The sequence below is a fragment of the Podarcis filfolensis genome (genome assembly GCF_964270895.1).
Source record: "Podarcis filfolensis genome assembly, chromosome: 1".
Taxonomy (NCBI): Eukaryota; Metazoa; Chordata; class Lepidosauria; order Squamata; family Lacertidae; genus Podarcis; species Podarcis filfolensis.
Window position 1 is genome coordinate 3,640,944 of NC_139604.1, and position 17,708 is coordinate 3,658,651.

Below are 17,708 nucleotides of genomic sequence, written 5' to 3' on the forward strand. Positions count from 1 at the left end.
GAGGGCCTGGTAGCTGACTATGTTGCATCTGAGGACAATCTTGCAATGAAATTATTCACAGTTTCCCCTTAGATTTGCCCAGAATCACGTCTATTGGAGTTGAAGGCATGGCGGAACTTTGCCCACATGTTTTCAAAATGTATTTCTGATGCCTGACTTAAGTGTCCGCCTCTCAGTTCTGCTTTTTCCTCAGAAAAAGCTATTGAGGTACAGTAGCTTTTTGTCCTAGAAAAGAAGAAAAGGGCTATCATGAAATGTGGGGGTGGGGTGGGGGGTTCATAGATTTACTCCTTCCTCCGGAGATTCTTAGAAAGAGGCTAAAACCCTGAAACTTTTGTTCAGATCCCGACACGTTTTCATCCTGGATCATTCCTATGCTTATCCTACGACCTGCAACTGCATCTGTTTATCAAAGCACCTATTTTCTCACTTTGCTTGCCAGCTGCCACTACAGAATTCACAGCTAAAACTGCAGAGTATCATCCTGTTCTTTATTTACAAAATAATTTCTACAACATCTTTTTAAAAAGGGGGCCAACAAGGCAGCTTACAGCAGCAAAACTTTAAAAATATAAAGGCTAAAAAACATTAAGCAGCAGTCAAAGCAAGTTAAAAAAAGTCCATATCCCGCAATATTAACATGCATTAAAAGCCTGGCTGATGAAATATGTCATTGGCTGAAATCCAGCACCCTCTTATGTGAAAATAAGCCCCACTTCTGAGTTGGCATTTGTAGAAAGACTTTAAATAATTCGACCCAATGCATATATAAAACAGCCTATCTGACTGCATGTTGGATTTTCTCATTATTATAAAGCATACTAAACTGAGACATGCATGGCACTGGGAAAACAGAGCTGCAGAACATGCTGCCTCCTCTGTACTTTTATGGCATGTGAATGTAAATTACTGCTGCTTATCACAAAGGGGCATCGCGGTGCTGGGAACCAGGATATGTGAATATCGACAGCTGCCTTGCGCTGACTCCCTTTACACCATCGGGCTCTCCTGGTTATCGCCATGGCGATGCCGGAGGCTGAATCAGGGACTTATGAGCTACTGAAACAGACGCTTCCCAGTGAGCTGCTTAGGAGAACTGAACAGATCTCGAACTCATGGCATTGGCACCACACCAGGGGTGGCACCTCTCATTACGCCACTTGAGGCGAAAGGAAAAGTGCTGTCCTGCCCGCTCTGCCCCCACTACCATGCTGCCCCCACCTCTGCCGGCATCACCTCTGGGCTGCTGCCGCCGCTGGTGGAGAAGCTGTGCTGGCCGTGGTGCTGATTTATGGCAAGATGTCTCTGAAATCTCACGAGATCTCTCGCGCTCCATGAGCTTTCAGGAGATTTCAGTGAGATCCCACTGCTGCCGGGGCCACTTCTCTGTTTGTGGTGGAGGCGGTGGCATGGGAGGGGCACCCCCATGGCACAGTCTCTGGGCCTTTCACTGCCCAAGGCAGCTGCTTCACCCTGCTTCATGGGTGGGCAGCCTTGGCCAACAGTGTCCGCTTCCCATTTGGCTCCTTTTCACACATTGTGTATTTACTGCAACAAACAGCCGTGTACCCAGAAAGCCATGCCAAGTTCTAAAAGAATGTTGATTACAGGGTGCGAAGGCAGCTGACTGCCAGCGTAGGTTGCCTGAAAGCAGGTGTAGGAAGACCTGTCATTTCACTGTTCCTTGGCAGAATAGTCACATGGTGTTGGGTCTTTCATTATATCCATATTAATATGCACAGTGACTGTTTGCCAAGCACACTGATAATTGTCTAAAAAGAGCCAGAAATAACAGGTGTTGAATGTATTAATCTACACCTCCAAAAGATTTATCATTACTAAAGAGGACGCCCCACTTCATGAAAAAGTACAATCCGTGGCACGCAGAGCTCAGCTTTAAATATTTCCCTCTGCCTGGTGTAAATGGGGTGCGCACTCTTTCTCAGCAAATTTTGTTGTAAGAAATCTAAGGGCTCTTCCAGACAACATTTTTTTAAAATGTGCATTCAGGATTATTTGTGCTCATGATGGGACCAAGGTGGTTAGACTGTATACAACTCTGCCTTCAAAACTACTTGCACCTCCTGCACCAGTTTTGGGTTGGACATGCTGCTTCATTTCTGATTGGCGCGTGTCCCCTAGCTTCCGCAGCCAAGAATGCAGGCCTGGGGCAGGCAGGGGGAGAGGCAGGCCATGGGTGTTGGCCGTACAATCAGGTCTGTGCCTGATGGCTGAGACAACAAATTTTCCTAGGGGGCTTCCCCCCCCCCCCCCATTGTGCACAACACAGCTTGGCACAGCTCGACCAATAAGTTGAAGGAGAAGAAAGAAAAACACACCAATCACATTGTCTCATAGGAAAAATTCTGCCCTGCCCTGAAAAGAAACACGCAGACCCAGGTGGAAATAATAACAACTGGAAAAGAAGGCAGCAGCCACCCCTAGTCACTTGGGGAAAACCAAGGGCCAAGGAGAGACAGCTGGCTCTCTTGTAGTAACAGCGCCATCGCCTCTCTAGGAATAAGGGAGCTGTTGATGAGACAATGGAGGCGAGTGTGCCTGTCATTTGCTGCGGCATCTGACCATAGATTGTTTGCCTTTAGGGTGGTTCTTTTTCCGTGTGCATTTGTTTGTTGTCATGTAAATCATATCTGAGGAAATAAGCCCAGGTCATTTTGTGTGGATCACTCATCCCCGAAAGGAGAGAGGGCATGTGGAAAGAGGGCGATTGAGGACTTGAAAAAAACACTGAGCTTGGCTTTAGTATTCCTTGTTCACTTCTCTCCTTTTTCAAAACTGGGAGGCACACAGTGGAAGAGCACGCAAAGGAGGAATTCAGGAGTCACCAGCAGTTTTCTTCATGACCTTGTGAATGAAAAGGGTAAACCCTGGAAGGTATAGTTCGTGGAGATGCAGCGGAGGGGAATCTGTGAAGCTGTCTTTGCTGGTTATTTGAAAAGCAAAGTCAGAATCAGCAAAGAAAAGAAAAGAAAAATCTTCTGAAACCCCCCAAGGCCTTTTCTGACTATCATTTTCTTTTCATCTTTCTATATCTTTGCTATTAATTTAGGATTCCCTATGGCAGAGGTTTGTTGAAAGGAGCAATGGCAAGGAATCTTAAAAGGAAGAAATAAAGTGTATTATCAGGGAGCAGGTGCTTTTGTCCGACATGAAACAATTAGAGCTCCTCGGTGCATTCAAGATTTGTACTTGCTGGTATGCCTAGATTGGTAGGCTAATTTCAAGCAAAGAGCAGAGAAGCAGTAACTGCAAAGAAGCAAGTTCTGTGCAATCCCCTCCTCACATAAAATACTCTGCCTGCCAGTCTTTCCTGAGTTTTATCCCCCTTTTTAGTAACAGGTGCAGGGGGCAATCTTGCCTGGATACCAGAATTACTTTTGAACCTAGTTTAGTGTTTAGTTTAGTTTAGTTTAGTTTAGTTTAGTTTAGTTTAGTTTAGTTTAGTTTAGATTAATTTGGGTGTGTAAAGACTGATGGAGTGACTAAAAGAAAAGGATTGATTCTCGCTGGGAAATTAACTGGGAGTGTAAATTAACAGAAGCGGAACTGATTTGGGTGAACTTAGTAGGATGCAAATGAACTAAATTATTTGTTTCAGGGCAAGCAGGTGAAAGGTAGTGTGCATCTTGTTTGGGGGTGATGCACAGAGTGGTTTGGCACACAGTTTTACCCTGTATCTTTTTGGGGGCCAGGGAGCCCTCCCACGAGGCAGAATGAAGCAGCTGCCTTGCACAGGGGAATCCCCCAGCCCCTCCCCAGCTGCTGGCACAGGGCAGGGGGCTTCTGGCAAGACCTTGCAGAGCTTGTGAGAGAGATCTTGCCAGAAGCCACTGCCACACACCTTTGCGGTGGTGAACCACTGTTGGTGACTTTAGGCACCTGCCAACCTGGTGGGTGCTTGAAGCCAGAGCCAGTTTGTGAGGAGGAGCAGTTGCCGCCATGAATGAGGAAAGGCTGTTCTCAGGATCTGGCAGGGCTTGGCGATATCTCAAGGAAAGGCAGCAGAGTGGTTCCTTTAAGTGGGCCTTCTCTTCCTCACCTCGCAGTGCTTCCTGCATCTGTCACCAGAGCCAGGGGATGTCAATGATGAATTCTTGGCTTGTGAGGGACAAACCTCTGGCTGCTCCATTTGGTCAGTCTCAGGGCTCTTTAGAACCTCAGCCAGTAGGCAGGGTATAAATTCCTCAAACTAAAGAACTAAATTGCCTTATGTGTTTGTTCTCACCACCTGGAATTCCAAAGTGGGGGCTTTTAGGTTGCAATCTCTCAGGCTTCTTTTTTTTACTGTTATTTTTCAGGACTCAGATGCGTCTCTCTGTCTTGCTCTAGCCAGTCGCTGAGGCGAAGAACCCTCCATTGTTTGGAGCTGGCACCTTGGTGGCAACATTCCCAGCCAGGACTGTATTAGGTGGGTCCTTTTGCCAATATGTCTCTCAGTTTCTGGTTTTACCTGTTGTTTTCATAATAACCTGGTCTGTGGATGACTAAGAAACCCTTCCTGTCAACCTGTCCTCATTAGCCCTCTCTTGTTCAAACTCCTAATCTTACAACATAACTATACTGGGAGGATATGTAATGGTTTGTATTGCATCCCATTTAGTTGGTTTTGGTCTTTTATTCTCTGCAAACGCATGCTGCCATTTTTATCTTTTTTCAATTTTCAGGGTTTTGGCTAAAGAGTTAAAGAGTTAAAATCCAAATATTTGTTTAAGTAAAATATTTCATTTCATTTCATGTTCAGCTCATGTAAGGATTTTCAATTTTTTGGCTTGCCTCCACTAGATCAGATGAAATCATTGTAATAATATGTGCTAAAAATAAGTCTCCGTATTTTGCTCTGTCAAATGTTGGACGCTGTGCTAGATTATGAAGCAGAATGAGAAGAAAAACAGGGGCAGGGGATGTACCAAATCATCATTTGCTATCAGGTTGCTCAAATTATCTGTCATTACCTTGAAAGTAGCCTAGTTGGTCAACTATGAAGATTGCATATGACCAGTTGGAACAAGGGGGGATGCACAGCCTTTCGTCTAGCAAGCAGAAAACAGTTCTTTACACCAATGCAGGAGGCTATGAGATACACTCCAGAATCCTAGCATGCCATTTCTTAGATGTTTACATAGCTCTTTTCTTCCCACTGGACAAAACAATTTCAACTCACCCCAAAGTCATATCCCAGTCACACCACAGAGTCTTCCTGAGAGTTTCCATGTCAGATTGAAACTTGCTGAGACAATATTCTTGGATGTACTGCCCATAGGCGACTTCATGGCATGCCCTGACCACCATAAAGTGATGGGCTGAAATGGAAAGACGGAAAGGGGAGGGAGAGACAAAAAGGGGGAAGAAAGGTAAAGGCCAGGACTGAGTTGATTGATTCATTCTAACACATTTCAAAGTTACCAGTGCAAGAGAGAGGCTAGAGTTCCTTCCCTCAGAAACATCTCCATGTGTCTCTCTTCACTCCTGGGATAAACAACCATTAGCAGGAAAAGAACACTAACGGGCAGTGATTCCTCTGCATCCCAATTTGAGGTAGATCTAATAAGTTGGACTGTCAGTTGAATAAGCAATTGGATGGGATAATGGCCACCTTCCAGCTGATCCTCTGCTGAGGAGGTTTTTACCTCAGGAAGTAAAGAAGGGGGAATTAAGAAAAAACTACTATACTGCCCCCTTCCCCAATGATAGGTATGTACTGTGGCCTGCTGGTTCATCCAAAGGACTGTCATTCAAAATTAGGAAGAGAAAACCCCTATAAGCTAGTGTTGTAAGATTCTGCTGACTCTTATTAAACTTTTTGCGTAGGAAATATCTGTTGCAAAGGTGCCTACATATTTACAAATTTGTTTGTCCTGACCAAGCATTTCGATCACCTCCCATGACAATATGAGAATTCCTTGATAGAAAATCAATTGCCCCCCAAGCAGTCTCTGGGAACGCCCATACACCTTGAGAAGATGTAAAGAAGTCTCTGATGAGATTAGAGATGGGAAGGCCTGGAAAAAAACCAGAGAAAAAACAAACCAGTCCCCCCCCCCATTTCCCCCAAAGCCATTTTTTCCCATTTGGAGAAAAAACAGAAAAAACCTGGGTTTCCCCCCAATTTTTCCGGTTTTTTTCAGGCTTTCCCATCTCTAGATGGGATATAAACATTAATACAAATAAAGAAATGCCATTACTGAGATCAGCCTGAAGTGTCAAGACCCCATCGTGGGACTGTGCTTCCATAATTTTACAATCACCCTCCAATTCCATGGGAAGAAGAACTGTAGCAGCCAAAACCCTAAAACCATGGAGATGCAGGATAGAAACATCAATGTTTTCCCAAAAAATATATTCTAGAAAACAGGTGTAAATAGTTGACAAACTATTTTATTGATTAGATAATAAATCAATAAATAAATCGATAAAAGATAAACCTCTGCTTGACTAGCCAGAGATATTCCATGACAGTATAATTCAGATTTAGAATTGTTTTTCCCTCTGTTTGGCTACTTTGTCAACAATTACAGGAATCAAATGGGAGCTAGAAAGCCTCTATCAAACTTCTGTGTGGAACAGAAATTTCCTTACTAGACTCAGGATAATGATTGATGCCACTAAAGACAGCCCTTTCCTATTGTTCACTGCTTGCCTTAAAAAAAATAATCAGTTGTGCAAAGGCTAAAGACATGAATAACATCACATCTCATTTGGTCCACAGAAAGCAGAGACTCAATATAGTTCTTGGCTATCTCAATCATTTCCATTGGGGGATTTGAGCCTGACATTCATGACAAAGTTCCGCATGTACAGGCAATGCTATTTGCTAGGCATTAACAGCCCAGAATGTTGGCAGCCCTGCGCTTCCTCCAGGGCCCTCCTGGATATAAAAAGAGCCTATGAAGTCCATGAAGACACACGATAGTCCTTTGACCAAAATAGACCAACACTCTCTCTATGATGGTAAAATACACTAACTTACAGCTTTCACAAATGCAACCCATATATAATCCACTCCATCAAGTTCTTCAAATTTACAGCAATAGTACATATTTCTTTCCAAATCCAGTCCAAGTTCCCAAACTACTGTATTGATTATAACTAAGGTAAAGCAACAGAACTCGGGGCATCCAACAGTTTGAATTGAAATATGCTTTGTTGTTGTTTAGTCATTTAATCATGTCCAGCTCTTCGTGACCCCCTGGACCAGAGCACGCCAGGCACTCCTGTCTTCCACTGCCTCCCGCAGTTTGGTCAAACTCATGCTGGTAGCTTCAAGAACACTATCCACCCATCTCGTCCTCTGTCGTCCCCTTCTCCTTGTGCCCTCCATCTTTCCCAACATCAGGGTCTTTTCCAGGGAGTCTTCTCTTCTCATGAGGTGGCCAAAGTATTGGAGCCTTAGCTTCACGATCTGTCCTTCCAGTGAGCACTCAGGGCTGATTTCCTTAAGAATGGATAAATTCTGCTGAGGCCAGGCCCAGCTAATATTTTTCCCCAGGGATCAAAATAAGAGTGCTACACTCTTCATAAGACTAATTTTTTCCACAGCTCAGAGATTTTCCACTATCACGCTTAATGTAATTTACATGTCTGATACTTGAGTTCATTAATAAATATTTTAAGCTGCTTATTAGTAGGGACACATGTGAAATTTGATCTTTGCCAGTTCTGATACACACTGAACTGATCTACACTAACTGGACTAATGTGTAGATCAAAACAAAGCTATCCATCACTTATCCCGGCTTTTACATTTGTTTTAAAAATTATGTGCCTTATAAATGTTCATAAATACAGACATACTTACATACATAATGTGCTACAGTTACTGATTAAAAATGTACCAAAATGCATTCCTATTTTGAGAAATAATGTGCTCAGAAACATCAATTTAATGTTGTCAAAATAAAGCAAACGTATGAGTAAACTAATCATTGTGGCATCCTGTTCTTCTTTAAAAAGGTAAAGCTACCCCTAACCATTAGGTCCAGTTGCGGATGACTCTGGGGTTGTGGCGCTCATCTCGCTTTACTGGCCGAGGGAGCCGGTGTACAGCTTCCGGGTCATGTGGCCAGCATGTCTAAGCTGCTTCTGGTGAACCAGAGCAGTGCACGGAAATGCTGTTTGCCTTCCTGCTGGAGTGGTACCTATTTATCTACTTGCACTTGACATGCTTTCGAACTGCTAGGTTGGCAGGAGCTGGGACCGAGCAACAGGAGCTCACCCAGTCGCAGGGATTCAAACCGCCGACCTTCTGATCGGCAAGCCCTAGGCTCTGTGGTTTAGACCATAGCGCCACCTGCGTCCCTTTGCTCTGCTTTGGGCAGTCCTAAAAAAAGAAGCCAGCAGCTATTCTTCTAAGACTTCAACCTGATTAGTAGCAGTGGGTGGAAGGGTAGACACATATGTATCACAGATCCATCCTTACTTCCCAGAATCATACAACTACAGAGTTGGTAAGGGACCCCAAGGGTCATCTAATCCAACTTCCTGCAAAGTAGACATCTCCACTAAACACTGCAGTACTACAGCCAGATTCTCAGAGAGTCGCCATTGTCATTCTTGTGACAATGAACCTTGTGATGGGCACACCCCAAGTGCAGCTCAGGTGACAGAAATGATTGGATGTTGCTCTTCTGTTCACATAAGGAAGGCATCACTTCCTTCAAATTGCTCTCTCGCCCTCAGCTCCAGGCACCCAGTTCCACACCATTCCCAAGAGTCTTCTAGTCACCAACGGCAGACTTTTTGTGGGGGGCGGGGAAGAAAGAAGAATGTGGGGCACTCCCATTCTGCGACTGTGAAGTCCATTTCATTCACAGAAAAATCTTTGTTTTTAGAAACTGTAATTATTATTATTATTATTATTACCCGCCAATCTGGCTGGATTTCCCCAGCCACTCTGTATAAACATGGATCCAACACAGTAACAAACCAAATCAGAATAACATATCATTTTATACACTTCAGCTCCTTATAACTTCCCAGCGTTGCCAACCCCCCCTCCCCCCACAGTACAAAGGCAATGCATTCCCTGAATTAAAAGCATTCACAGCTTCAGGCTGATGACATATTAGCCCTCAGAGGCTTCTCCCTCAACAATCATAGGATTGCATGAAATGCTTGTGATGAAATCTAAAACCGAGAGCTGCTCCCCAGTTTTTCTACTTTATTGCGTGTCCTAGAGGTGATTAATGATTCTCCAAAGCCTTGATGGAGTTTGACCAATCGTCTATCAATGTCAAGAGCTTCCCAGCTCTCTGCTGGGAGTGAGCCCAAAGCTAACGGCTGGGCAGGTGGCTGGGGCTGCAGCTGCTGTCCATTTCTGTGGAGAGGCAGGCAATGACCCACTGATTAGCTTTTCTCCTTGGTCTTTTCTGACTACCAAAATGTAAAACATTTTGATCAAACTGTTCATCACCATCTCAAGTAGCATTCCATATGCTCCAGTGGATTTGCTTGGATTGCCCTCATGGCTTTATAATATTAAAGAACTATGAAAATACTTTTTTAACCCTTTCCATTTTGAACTGGCTTGCATAAACATTCCAGTATTTGGAAGGGTATTGCGTATGCCTGTGGGTATCAGAAGTGAATACCATGGGTCTCTATATGACCCACAGGACAGCATACAGGAATAAAAAAACCTGTAAAACAAAAAAGACAACACAACCAAGTAATGTTTAGCTCTTCACCTGAAGGCATGGTCCCACAAAGTACATGCTTATTTCCGTGAAGGCAACTAAAACATGCCTGCATTTTCCCCTACTGCACCCTCTGTACTTAAACACAAAACCTAAGCAGCTAAACCCTTTGCTGAACAACTTGTTTCCTTTGCAGAAGAGACACCCTGTTGCAGCAGAATGTTCAAAACATTCAATTGCAGCAAGACTCCCTCCTCCTGCAGTGCGCACATTTCCCATGGTGAGCTGTAGTTTTCCTTTGTTCTGGGACTGAGCAGAATTCCATGTCTGTAGGGATTCCGGTTTCTTGGCAAGGAATCTCAAGGCCCATTTCCATGGAGATGAAAGAAAAGTGTCGGAAGAAAGTCTATCAGTGACAAATGGTGAAGTAGAGGAGGAGGAGTCTCCCTCTTTCTCTGTCTTGCTAGTTTCTTCCTCAACTGGTTCCCTGGCCAACTGACTCATGCCTTAGTCCAAGCTGTGGTTCTAAGGTCCGCTTGCTAGCCTTTAGCTAGATCAGCTTCGCTCGAGCCAGTGTCCTGAATGTCCATTTTCTGTCCATGATCCCAGGCTCTTCTACATGGCAGGTAGGTCCCACTCACAGACATTTGGATTTCTCCCATTTTTTGGCCTGTCTCTAGGGTACGCCAGTTGTTGGGTCCTGAGAATGAGTATGCAAAGGGCACAGAAATCTACTGCTTCTCTGCCTCCACCTGCAGGAAGGGTGAGACAGCACTGGGTGGCCAGCAGCCATGCAACAACACATTGGATCCATCAATCTTTACCTGTGGAGGTTGGTGCCAGCCATACCCAGGCCTCCACAGTTGCCTTCAAGCCCCGCCCTTGGGCTTTTTGAAGACATCTGGTTAGCAACTATGGGAAATTGGATGCTTGATCAGATGGTAATCCAAGATGGGCTTTTCTTACATTCTCAGCTATCTGCTGCTCATCTACCTCATGGGCCTCTTCAGCTACCCCTGAACATGGGCTTCTGGGTCAGCTTTGACTTTGTCTAGCCTGTATAGTAAATGTGCTGGTGGTTTTGCAGCAAATAGTTTGATATCAGCTGGGATTTTATCTACTACTTCTGCCCCTTGGTGCTGATGTAGTTATGCATGTTATTATTATTATTTCTGTTGTCTGGTCTAAGTCTTTGACCATAAGAAAGACAGACTGACTTTTTCTAATCACTGAGGAAGCAAAGGCCTCAGCTCCTCACAAAGCCTCCAAATTTATTCACAGTTGCTCTACGTTTCTCTGAAATCACCATTACAACTTCTCTGGCTATGCACACATCATATCTTTAAAGCACCTTCTTTCCTTCAGAGTATTCTGAACACTGTGCTTTACACAACACAGAGTTACAATTCTTAGCAACCTTTAACAAACTGAATTCTTTGAGGGGGTGTGTGTGCTTTGGATGTGCTTTACAGGGATAGTGTGTACACAGTCTCCTAGAAGACTGCTCTAATTTACTTCAGAACTACTGTTATTTGCTCTACCTTGGCACTGTGACACCAAGAAACACCTTCCACTCCTGATAACAGAGGGCAAAGTTCCCTATGGAGCGTATTAAAAATCCTTAATTATTATTGTTTGTTTGTTTCCTGCCGCTAAAGAAGTGGGGAAATTGAAAGTGAAGTACAATGGTACCTTGGTTGTCAAACTTAATCCGTTCCGGAAGTCCGTCTGACTCCCGGAACTGTTTGAAAATCAAGGTTTTCAATTGGCTGCAGGAAACTCCTGCAGCCGCGTTGGACGTTCAGCTTCCAAAGAACATTCAAAAACCGGTGTTTGGGAGCCAAAAAGTACAAGTACCAAAGCACTCAAGAACCAAGGTACGACTGTAACTATAATTAGCTGTCAGAATGGAATCTACTTGGAGATAATGCAGTCACAGCTGTGGAAGTCCAAGACTGATTTAAGGGGGAAACATTAAGGTGGACTGAATGGCTAATAGTATCTAGGACATTAAAAGCCTCCAGTATGACAAAGGTACTTTCGGATTGATCAATGACCGTGGTATTGAAACAGTTGATGGCTGAACAATTAAAAATGATTGATCGAAGTTTGATGATGAAGAAAATCAGTCAAAGGATGAGGAAGAATGAGCCAGAGGAGTATGAGATGGAAAATGGAAATGGGTAAATGCAGAGGCTTCAGACGAAATTGAGGAAAAGCTGGCAGGACTGCTTTTGGTCATGTAGAAATGGAATGACTTCCATACAAGGATTTGGAGATAAAGTAGAAGATAAAATAAAAAATGCTGATTTGGAGAATTATCTGGATATAGCACTGATGGAGTGGAGAGGGGGGAAAGCTCTGAGACTTCAGTCCTGGTTTTTCTATAGTTCTAGCAGAGAGGGAGTACTCTGCATACAACCTGGATCGAATTCAGGGAATGGTGCTATTAAAGCTATGGTATGAAAATGGAATGTGCCGGAGGAGGAGATTGGGATGCTATCGTAAACACAACAGGAAATGGAACTGGATATGAACTAGCTAGAATGAGAAACAAAAATGGAATATTGACCCAATATGTGTGTGTGCGTGTGTAGTTTAATACGGACATGGATGAAAGAATTTATTATTATTCAATATGGAGTAATGGTGGTGGGAATTAATTTTATTCTGTGAACCGCACTGAGACCCCCAGGTATAGGGCGGTATGTAAATTCAATAAATAAATAACAACAACAACAACAACAACAACAATAATAGAGGTAAAATTAAAAGAAATAGTATAGTTAACATTTATTAATAATAATAACAATTAGGGAACCTATCTTGAACTTTTTGAGACACCTTGACTTACATGAAATATTGTTTTACAGAAAGTGAAGATGGATGTTCACATGGACTGAAGGTTTTAAATAATCAAATTTTCTTTCTTCCTATTTTTCCTTTATTTCTATTGTCCCTTTCTTTCAATTTTCTGTTTTTTTTCTTTTGTAGTTGTAATTTTACTGTATTATGATAAAATTGTAATAAAAAATCTTATACAAAACAAACATTTTCCCCAAACCATAATATGATCAATTTGCTATTTCTTAGACAATATAAATTACTTTAAAACCAAAGAGGGTCTGACTTGTAGCGTCTTCTGTTTCCTAGTGAAGAGTTACAAGCTAAACAGTAGTAAATAGTTAATTATGTTGTAGAGATAAGTCCATTATATATAGCACAGCCCAATGCATTATTCACTAGTCTTTCCGCAAAGGAAAGAGCACAGAAGGAAGCAAGAAGCAAAGCAGTGGACCTGACCTCAAAAAGAATCCCACAATCTGTATGACAATTTCATTTTTCAGCATTGTAACTGAAGCATTGCCTCAAGAAGCCTGCAAGTGTACAAAAATATTTGATATTGTTTTCAATACTTTCCTCAAATTTTAAAGGGAAAAGGAATGGGCTGACAGGGAAACCCCAGGAGTAACAAGACCCTTGGAAGTTTTTAATGTAAAAAACAAACCAAATTGGAACCAATGTATTTTTAAAAACAGCAACAACACATATTGATGATTTTCATTGTTAGTTTTCCACATTCACCAAAAACATCGACTTCCCTCCCCCGCACTTCCATGGCACTTTCTATCCATTTCTGCTGCATAATTTAATCACTCCATAACCTCTCTTTCTCATTTTATCTCAACATAATTTATACTGCTGATTTTACTCTAATTCTGCTAATGTTTTAATTTGTTTACAATGATTCTTCACATACCATATTTACTTGAATGTAAATGCGCCATCCATCTAATGCACACCCTAATTATCACGACATAATTTGGCCCAAAGAGGTGTGCATTACATTTGAGTAAATACGGTATTCTACAAACATTTTCCAGTCTTCTTGATCTCTTATTCTGGTGGTCAGGCTTGCTAGTTCTGCATATGGTAAAACATACCTTCTGTTTCTTGACATTATCAGCAGTTACCTGATTCTGATTTGTACATCTTTGCTAGCTTACTTGGTGTCAGGTACCACCTATATATCATTTTCATAATTCTCTTTCAGCACACAACAAGCTGTAAATTTTAAATCAGTTTTCCACAGTTTCTCCCACAAACTACCGTAAATTCTGTATTATGTCCCGCTTGGAACCAGCGTAAAGCAACTGAATAAAAGCATAAAAGCAACGTAAAGCATCTTAGCTTAACCAAAGAGAATCACGTGAAGATGTGCTCCTAAAGCGACACCTGCAGCCATCTAAAGACGTCCTCCCCTAAAGTGGTCCTCAGTGGTAAGACCACTGAGCCCAAAGGCTGCAATTCATGCAGTTGTACCACTGCCTGGTAGATCAAGCCTGAGGATCTGTGTGCTCTAGATCTGCTCTGAAACAGTGAATTTACTTTTTAGTATGTGTCAGTGCCAGATGGTTCTACAGTCAAAATGTGGAAATGGGGAAATGAGTGTTGTTTATTTATAAGAAGCTCCTTGGTCATTTGTTCTTATCGTTCAAGTCACATTGCATCTTGTTATTATGTTTAGAAGCCATTTTATTTTCTGAAGTGTCTATTTTAAGGAGGCTGTCACAATACACCCACACAGTGATCTTCACTCTATGATTCGATGAGTCTCTCCTGCATTCCAGGGGTCTAGATGAGCCCAACTCTGCAGTTCTATAGGTTTAAGTGCCCCGGCCCAAGACCAACCTCTGACCTCCACACTAGCCGCTTGCACAGATTCACATTTGATTTATACTTCATAGTACTACCAAGACACTTCACTTCTATTGAAATGGTAATTCACAAAGCAACATACATAGTGCTACTTTGGCATTAGTGTGAAATGAAAACCAGTGGTTTTTACACTTTTTCTTAGCCAAAAGGCTGAGAAGCTACTGAAAACCAGTGATTGATTGATTGACTCACCATTTCAATGAGACATCTGAGCAAACATTATTTCAGATTTAATTCCAGTGGGGGGTGATATGTGAAAAGCTAACTCACAGCTTACCTTGTACAACAAAATTGGGGTTTTGTTTTTGTTTTGAAGGTCACCATTGTTGAGAAGCCTGTTCACGAAGACAGGTGCTACCAAATGGCAACTGGTGAATGATTGCTTCACTTGCCAATTCTAAGTACACTTCATTAACCGATATCCAAAACTTTGGTAATATTAGTTGCTGAAATTGCACTTTTAAGGTTGTGCCACCACAGAGATCAAGGATTCTTTTCTGCAACTCCTTGTCTTAATTCCTGGTGGCTCTGTGTCCACTGTGGATGCTTGTCTTCAGTAGATACCCTCCCACAAATTTGTTTTTTAGCTTGTGTTCTGGTGAGCTACAAGGGAAGAATGTTGTGCTGAGTTCTGAGTGGTGGGGTAGTTTTTAGCGTGTGGAGGAGGGAATTATTGCTGCTTCTCCTCCGAAGAACAGAAGACCGTTCCTCCTTCTACCCACTACAAAGCATACGTCTGCATTATAGTCCCAGCATACTTCCAGTTGTGGAAGAAGTCTAGAAAGCCAGAGAAACAGACCAGAAAGTGAACAGAGCGTCCTTACTCCATAGAGAGCTATAGGAAGGTGGGGCATACAGTTGGCCAGAAAAGTCTGTCTTACTGAAAAATACTGAAAATTGCCTTTCTCCTGCCTCTTTGCAGCCAGCATTCATGGAAATTGATGAAATGAGTGTCTCATCAAAACAATGTGTTCTAGCCCAGACACTGCATTTTGTGATCCTTTGGTCTGGTCAACCTTAGCTAGAGTCCAGCAGGGCAGCAACAGCTTTGCTACAACCCACCTGAGATGGCCTTGCTTGCTATCCATTTGTGGGTTTTGACCCAGAGGCTGAAGACCAGTGCATGACTACAGTGACCCAGCTGTTTTACTTTGCTTCATTTCCATTCCAAGGAAAGAGTTTCAACTTCATATTCACCAAACATAATTTGCATTACTGCCACCAATAAGGCAACACATAAACTTATAGCGCTGCAAGGGAGCAGAAAGGTCACTTACTTTTACCCTCCACTGCAAGGCAGGGTCATCTATTCCACTGGTATAACATTATTGCAATAGCAAATTGTGAAACCAAAGGTGACCACGCTTGACTGCAGTGCCACAGGCAACAGGCAAACACAGTGGTGCAAATCCTTGCCTCACAGCGTAGCCTTCTCAGGACACCTGAGCAATACACTGAAGATAACCTGTGCAGTAAACATGTTCAGTGACACTGTGGGACAAAGCAAGTACAAAGCAAGCCATGAGCATGTAAGAAGATGGCTATTAACCTACTAGCCCCTCTAGGCAACACCCACCTTCCTTTTCTGTACATCCCTTATAATTTAAGTGGCCATTTCTGTTAGACCTTTGCTTGCTTTTGATACAATTTGTCATGGCTAAATATTTGTCCATTTTAAGCAACTCCCTGGAAAGGTGAAAACTTGAGCAGTGACACATCTGCACAAAGTTTAAGCTGAGGAATAAAAATGTACAGGAGAAATTATATGATGTCATTTTGATGTCAGGTGATTGACAGGTAGGCACACAGGGTGAGAGGAGATAAGGATCTAGCTGCCAGCCAGATGCAGATCCCCCACCCCCAGACTAACGATGCGCGTAAACATACTAGCAATGTTTCTGAATGCTTAGCTTCTTGAAAGCACAAGGCACCTTCCCTTCACTGTTGATTTCTATATGCTGCAAGAGAGGATTTGTAATACAAACAAATCCCGGAAAGGAAAAAGATGGGCATAAAACAACAACAAAGGTCTGCAGGCACATGGTTTGAGCAGATGAAGAGGGAATTTACATGGGTGGCACAAACAAGTTTTATAATTTATAGAACATGGTCTGTTACATGCAGCCAATTCCTGGAAGCAAGTGGCTCAAGAATGCAAGGCAGCCACCACACTCGGTGTAGGCAAAAGCCTTGTCCCTTATTGCCAGGTGCACTTTAGGAAAGGAAATGCATTCTATACATGTTCAGATTCTTGTACTGGCATTGAAGAGTTGCATTCATCTAAAAAATTTGAAGTGCAGGGGGAAAAACACATAAATGGGTACACGTCAAAGATTGGCTGTCAGGTCTGCAGCTGGTGGCCAACCTGGATTTGTTCTGTGTAATGTGTGAAAGGGTCTGCAGTGTTGGTGAGAGTTGGTGATCTGTTCAAATCCCTCCCTGTGGCTGCCTCAGGCTTGTTTCCGACATCCTCTTCCTGACTACTCAAGGTTACTCTTCTAGCCAGCTTGCCTTGGATACAGCCTGCCTCAACTCTGCTGGCTTGAGGAGATTTACAGACTTCAGGGGTTAACAGAAGTCTTACATCTGTCCATTGTGGGAAAATACAGCAGAAGCTGGGTGCAAATTTAATAGAAGAGAGTAAATTTTGTACAAAGAAGCAACGCACTCACATCACAGCCAAAGGGTTTGAGGAAGTGAAATGTCTCAAAGCCCCCCCACCTTCCCTCGCCCACTCCCGGCTCGCTTGGTGGGAAATCTCCTGGACTGCATTACAGGCACTGTCATTTGCCCTCCGGGTATTGCAGATCCTCTTAATTGTTAGATGGAGACCGACCGACATTATCGCAGGTCTTCCTATATTACTACGGCATGTGAACAATCACCTTTGTCCCGCGCCTCCATTACGCAAAGTCCTTGTCTCCAAACGCATCGGCACAAAGCAGCACTCACCCAGGAGGAGCCACACCAAGCGCTTCAGCCGGACGACCATCCCCGAAGCCATGGCTGGCCGAGAGCGAGGGAGCCTCGCCGACGCCCGCGGACTTCACTGCGACGGGGCGACGCGATCCATGGCGAGGAGCCCTGCGAGAAGGTCTCTCGCGCGTCCGGAGGATCCCCGGAGCCGCGTCTGGCCAGAGCCCCTTCCCCTTCTCCCGAGGCAGAGCTCTCTCTTCGGAAGGCGATCGGCTGCTGAAGGGGCCACGTGGGAGGGGAAGCTCTGATTGGATCGCCCCGTGGATCGCTCAGCTGAAAGAAATCCTCTCCGCCCTCCACGCCCCCCCACCCCCACCGGCAAGGTCCTGGTTGCTAAGGCGGGCGCAGAGCCCGGCGCAA

The 17,708-nt window shown here is 43.5% G+C and overlaps 1 protein-coding gene across 1 annotated transcript in view; it reads right to left on the minus strand.

Annotated features, from left to right (window-relative positions):
• The window catches only part of RAMP1 (receptor activity modifying protein 1), a 39,280-nt gene extending 21,572 nt beyond the window's left edge, over window positions 1-17,708 (minus strand). The window contains exons 1-2 of the mRNA XM_083573388.1: window positions 17,325-17,708; window positions 5,183-5,321 (exon numbers count right to left, since the gene is read on the minus strand). Of these exons, the coding sequence (XP_083429514.1) occupies window positions 5,183-5,321; window positions 17,325-17,376 (191 nt within the window). The 5' untranslated portion in view covers window positions 17,377-17,708. The remainder of the gene's footprint in view (window positions 1-5,182; window positions 5,322-17,324) is intronic.